The sequence below is a fragment of the Polypterus senegalus genome, chromosome 2, assembly GCF_016835505.1.
Source record: "Polypterus senegalus isolate Bchr_013 chromosome 2, ASM1683550v1, whole genome shotgun sequence".
NCBI classification, from domain to species: domain Eukaryota; kingdom Metazoa; phylum Chordata; class Cladistia; order Polypteriformes; family Polypteridae; genus Polypterus; species Polypterus senegalus.
This window is the reverse complement of record NC_053155.1, coordinates 69,894,192-69,900,005: the sequence shown is the minus strand read 5'-3', so window position 1 is coordinate 69,900,005 and position 5,814 is coordinate 69,894,192. Positions and strand designations below refer to the sequence as shown.

Sequence of the window (5,814 nt, the reverse complement as noted above, 5' to 3'; positions counted from 1 at the left end):
CAAGACCTACTATCAAATCATTTATAGCCAGATGTTTGTTCATGAACATACGTAACATAATTGGAACTTGAAAGCAGAACATTTGTTAATGTGAATTTACTCCAATAATGAAATTTCAAATCATACAAATTTTATTGGGAATTGGGTGGGGGATATCGGACATTATTTTATTCAGGATTCATATTCTCTACAAATAGTAAATTTGGTGTGGTGCAGTTGAATGGTTCAATAGTAAGTATGGGTAAGGATTTATTATACAAAGACTTGGGTGTATTAGCATTATTTTCAAAGTTTATCTAGGAAACTTAGGAGGCAGGTACATACAATGGAACCTTTCTTTTCGTGGTGTCCCAGCTAACAGCTGTGTGTACCTGTTCCTCTTAAAATGCAGTATCATATACTGTATACATGGCCATCTATATGATGTATATTACAGCCTTAGATGCTCTATAACCACTGGGGCCATGGATATTTGGTGTACAAAATCTCTGAAGCGATTCTCTGATCCCCAAACTTAAAACCCTACTAAATTGAACTACTCCTGTGTCTGTACAAGTACCAAATTAGGTTGCTCCAGCAGTTTCCAGCACTATTCATCAAGTATCCCTGGGCTACTGACTTCTTTAGAGACACTTATTGAACAGAGACACACTGCTGTTTATTTACTTCTAGTTAATGTAATGAATTCATTTTACTTTGAGTTGGAAAGGATATCTGTCATAGTGTATGGAGCAATTAGCTCATTCTTTTAAATTTGGTTTCACAATGCAATCTTATTTTACCCCAGATTTATTTTTAGATAAGTTATTCTGAACCTATGTATCCTTGTATCAAAGTTGCAAGGCTTTATATGTAGTGCAGAAATACATATAAATATTGCATATATGTAGGGCACCTCATCTCAGGAATGTTACCTACCTTAAAAATGTGTGTAATCAGCATTTTGTGCTAAGGTGTTCTTGTGTTGCCCTGGAGAAGCTTACAGTCTTACAACAATGGGTCTCCTGATTGTATCTCATTGTTGGTGTATTGATTCAGTGTTTTTCTGGCCATGTAGTTTTCCTTCCACAATCTAAAAACCTGCTGGAATGTTGTTTTGGCATCTGTTGTGTGTGTGTGTGTGTGTGTGTTTAGGGTCACTATGCCAAAGACCAGGTCATATCCCAGACACCTTTCTTCCTTTTGATCATTGTAATCATAATTCGTATTCAGTAAGTGTACCGTAAGCAGAACTAGATACATGGATGGATGTTTTTTGTTGCTATACATGCAACACTTGTCAGTGAACATTATCTGGTAGAACTGAAGTATCCAAATTATAAACTGTTCAATCATCACAGTGCCATGTTTTAAAGAATGTATGTAGATAAACATCAACAGTTAATACAGGCAATATCTGTCTAACATATACTTGAAACCATTGTGACTCTTTGGGCCTAATGTTTTCCACCACCTACCTAAAGAAATACCCTGGCCAAGAAAGTTTTAACACCTCTTATCACTGAAGTTCTGTATGTTCTTCAGAAACTATGATGTTCTGATTCAGTGAAGTGCACAGCTTGATAAAATCATAATGGTTAGTAAGAAAGGCCACATCTTCCTGGTATAGTAGACATCAGCTGGATTGGCAGTAGGCAAAAGATTAGTGGCATGAAAGCATGAACCAAGATTAGGTGATCTTTTTTTTAAATGTAAATCAATGCATGTGAGCAAAAGTCTTAATACAGATCTTTAGTGTACTCTTCTATACAGAGATTACTTCTCAGATAAATTCAAACAATACAAAATAAATATTTCTACAATCAATACATAATGAAATGTATAGTCTTTAAGTAACTGGCATAAATGTGCTACATGTAAATTTCATTAGAACACCATTATCCTGTGTCCTTGTGAATCAAATTTTCAGTATTTAGGGAACACTGGCCTGTTCCATGGAAACAAGGAAATACGTGAAATTTTTAATTTTGATAAGTTTAAGATGATGATTCTGTATGATATAAAAATGAAAAGAGGAACCCACTGGATATTATTGTAGGCAAAATGTGCACACACTCTACTGGGCATTTGTACCTAATAGTCTGGAGCACTGAGGCTGCAATACTAACCACTGCGAACTATGCTACCTTAAGTTTAAATATATAACCCACTTCAAAGTTTGCCCATAGTAAACAATAATTTTACTGTATTTTAAGCTTTCTGTTCTTGTTGGATGTATCATATTTATTCATCTTGCATAGTATTTACAAAACCATTTTGTAAAATATGTTCCTTCAGCCCAACAGCTTTAGGCTTTTAACAGTGTCCCATAGTTTGTCAGCAGGGCTTTAAATGTCTTTCATTTTCTTTGATTAGTCACTGGACTTCAGTCTGCTAGTCATATATTCTGTACTTAATATGCAGTGTTCAGGTACTTTGGAGTTGCCACTTCTGACACCTTGCCTTCCTAGTTTGTAATGTTCTTGTGCATTTTTAGTTTGTATTTAGTTGACAATACAATCTGCACACACAGCAATCAAATATTCATGATACCCTGTAACTGTTCATAAAATAACAAAAAGCTAGCCAGATGGACTAAGCATGTCGCATTACTCCAAATACAATAGGGTATATGGCCACAAAAATAGCGCTTCTGTTTCACATGGTTATTTATTTTTATAGTATTGTGTGGGGTAAGAATTGACCACTTTGACAAGACCTGGCTAATTCAACATTGTTTTCTCAAACTTTTCCGATTGGGAGCTAGCTACCTCTTTAAAGAGCATTCACAAGAAGTATTCCACTAAGAACCTTGAATTTCCCATCATTCCCATAGTATGTTATCACTGCAACAGGATGTTGTCTAAGTGGCAGAGGAAGCCAAAAACCCTAATATATTTGAAAAGCCACCAGCTCCACACATGTGAGAATCATTTCTGCCTGCATGGTAAAGAAAACTAGCATATTCTACAGATTAAAGAAAAAATGTAATTCCAGAGGAGCAGCAAGCTCAGTATTGCCTTTAGTTGCATGTAATCATAATTCTGTAGTGGATGGAGATAAGGTTCAAGATGAGTGTTGCCATTTGCTCAGCATTACAGTTTGTAAAGTAGTAGATTTGAAGAAGTAAATTTTAGACTTATGCTTTTGTAAGAATCTCTACATTGTCTCCAAGTATTATACTTATGCCCATGTTTATGAAGATGTAAATACAAAAACAATTTGGGTTTTGATATTAAAAGTTCTAATTTGCACGCTACCACAATTAAAGGTAACTGCAAATCAAATCTGAATTAACTTCAGGCAGTCGTGACTATCAGTTAAAGGGTATTTGCAGACAAGAAGGTTTCTTGTCCTCCCTACTTGTGCTTCATGATAATAATAATTGAACTATTTGCATGGTGTTACACTGTGTAACATTCTCAAGATAAAGGCGCTTTCTGAGTTAATGTGCGGCAAGTAGCATTTAGGCTTAGTTGTGAACTTAAATGTAAGGCTGCTCCTGGCCAGATTCTCCAATGTCCCCATGCTAAAACAGGAGGATTTTGATATCTTCTTGAAAGTGCAAGGATTAAAAAATAACCTCAAACATTTTACAGTGTTCCCTACTTAAAAATGTCATAATAATGCAATTGCATGGCTTACATTTTGAAATGGGAAGATGAAAACCACCCTGCATTAAATATGTATACACACCCACTTAGAAAGCTATTTGTAGTATGACAAAGTTACTCATCAAATTACAATTTATTAAGTGCGCTGTATGGTGATATTCGGGATTGTAAAATAGTCTTCCTCTTTTTATCCCCAATTATCTGACAAATTTGGATAAAATGCAAAATCACAAGCTCCACGAACACTTGATCAATTTAAACCACAACAAAAAACTTTTCGCCAGAAGACGGTGACGGGCGCCGCTCTGTGTCACATGAGACTGGCCACCTGCTCGCACAGGTCGCGCCACCGATCTTGCACACCATCAGTCTGTGGACAGCTTCTCAACAAAGAGCTGCTCAGTAGCTTCGCATCGCCAGCACAGAAACGGCTCCCTGTCAGTAGTGACTGTAGTTCCGCACCAGCCTCCCAGTAAGGCCAGGTCGCAGGTAGTTCTAAAGAACACGTGTCGATGATGCCATTTTTTACGTTCATGCACAGAGTCACAATCGCATCGGCAACTTTGAGAGACACGCTGACGTCGAATTTGGGCGTCTTCCCAAACACCCATTCCCAGCTAAGCATTTCCTGTGTCGTGCTCCTGATGCCGGGCAGAGTGTTCTCGTCAGTAGGGTCGAGCAGTGCAATACTAGGCTCTAGGCAGTACTGGTGGGCGTACTGCTGTGCGATTGCCGTTATAAGCAGTTCGCAGCTCAACGCAGGGTCTTGGTCGGTGAGGTTCATAACGGGGGATGGCACACTGCGGGTGGCATTGCTGCTGATGCCCTGATATGGGCTCTTCAAGACCGCAGACAGGGCTCGTCTGTCGGTGTTGCTCAGTAATGTGCAGTGGTGGTAGGCTGAAGTTCTTCCCAGCTTGGCTGCGGTCCCGGACACCTTAAAGTCACCATTTAGCAGCAAGTCAAAGCGATCGGTGGCGCACACATCTAGCCGAGGGCTAACGGCTTTCAGGGCGCTGCACACTAGTTGTAAGTTTCTTGCCCTGTCGTACCTTTTTCTTGACGTAAAGAAAGTTATATTAAGGTTGCCCAGGTCGTGGTACACCGTACCTCCGCCGCTACGACGCCGGGCTAGCCGGATCCCCTTTTCCCTGAGCAGACCCACGTTGCACTCTTTCCAGGGGTTCTGGTGTCTCCCCATAACCACGACCGGCGCGTTCTGCCAGAGCAAGAGGGCGTGGCCTTCTTCGCTCAAATCCAAATTATTATGGAGCCAGTCTTCCAGTGCCAGGTTTTCAAAGACGTCACTCGAGAGAGACCGGAGGACAGCTCCTCGGCTGGGACCCAGAGTGAAGACAGTACGAGAGCAGGAGCGCACGTATGTACAGCATTGTGCACTTCGGCTACAGGCAGCAAATGCGACCCTGGCGAACATTGCCCTACTTACATGAAGTCCGAAATGAATCATTTCATAGTGATGCAAACTTTATCCCAGACCTTCTGGACAGCATGATCTTGGAGTACTTTCAGACCCGCCTACTCCAGTATCTTCATCCGGGGCACAAGAAAATCAAAGCACGCCCACCTGCTCAGAACCTCTGTGCAGCAAAACTCGCAGTAGCAAGTAATGAATGCTCCACAATCGGTCGACTTCGTTTTTTTCTTACACACTTAAGTTTATCTTAAAAGATTGTGTAAAATTGTATTAATTGCATAACATAAATCATCCTGCAAAAATTTGAATAAATTAAGAAAGCTGAAACTACTTTAAATGGGCTCATGGGATCAATATGTTGTCCCCAGTTTTACAGTAAGTTATGTATTATTGTACATTTAATATAATTAACTAAGTTGTACAATAAAGGAAATGTTCTCAAACCTATTTATGTGTTGCGTGATGGCAGCGCACACCGCTAGTCCATCGGGCGCAAAGTGGGAACCAACCGAGAACGGGACATCCGTCCGTTCCAATGACCACACACACACAACTAAACTCAAGAGTCTTTAATTATCTTAACACATCACACACACACGCGTTTGAGGTATGACAGTAAATACGTGGTTGGCTTCAAACACAGGGTGATGGACCTGTTAGGGAAGAGCACCGAGTACGTCCTATATTGTACAACAGTAATCTAAAATTTAATCACATCACAAATGCACGAACCAGAATAAACTGTGAAAAATTACAGACAGAAGAGGGATCACAGCACAGCTCTCA

The 5,814-nt window shown here is 39.9% G+C and overlaps 1 protein-coding gene across 1 annotated transcript; it reads right to left on the bottom strand.

The window, feature by feature from the left end:
* Positions 1-108: 108 nt before the first annotated feature.
* lipt1 (lipoyltransferase 1) lies at positions 109-5,304 on the bottom strand. Its single transcript, XM_039743929.1, has one exon. The coding sequence runs from the start codon at positions 5,059-5,061 to the stop codon at positions 3,904-3,906; it is 1,158 nt and encodes a 385-aa protein (XP_039599863.1). The 5' UTR covers positions 5,062-5,304; the 3' UTR covers positions 109-3,903.
* Positions 5,305-5,814: the final 510 nt, after the last annotated feature.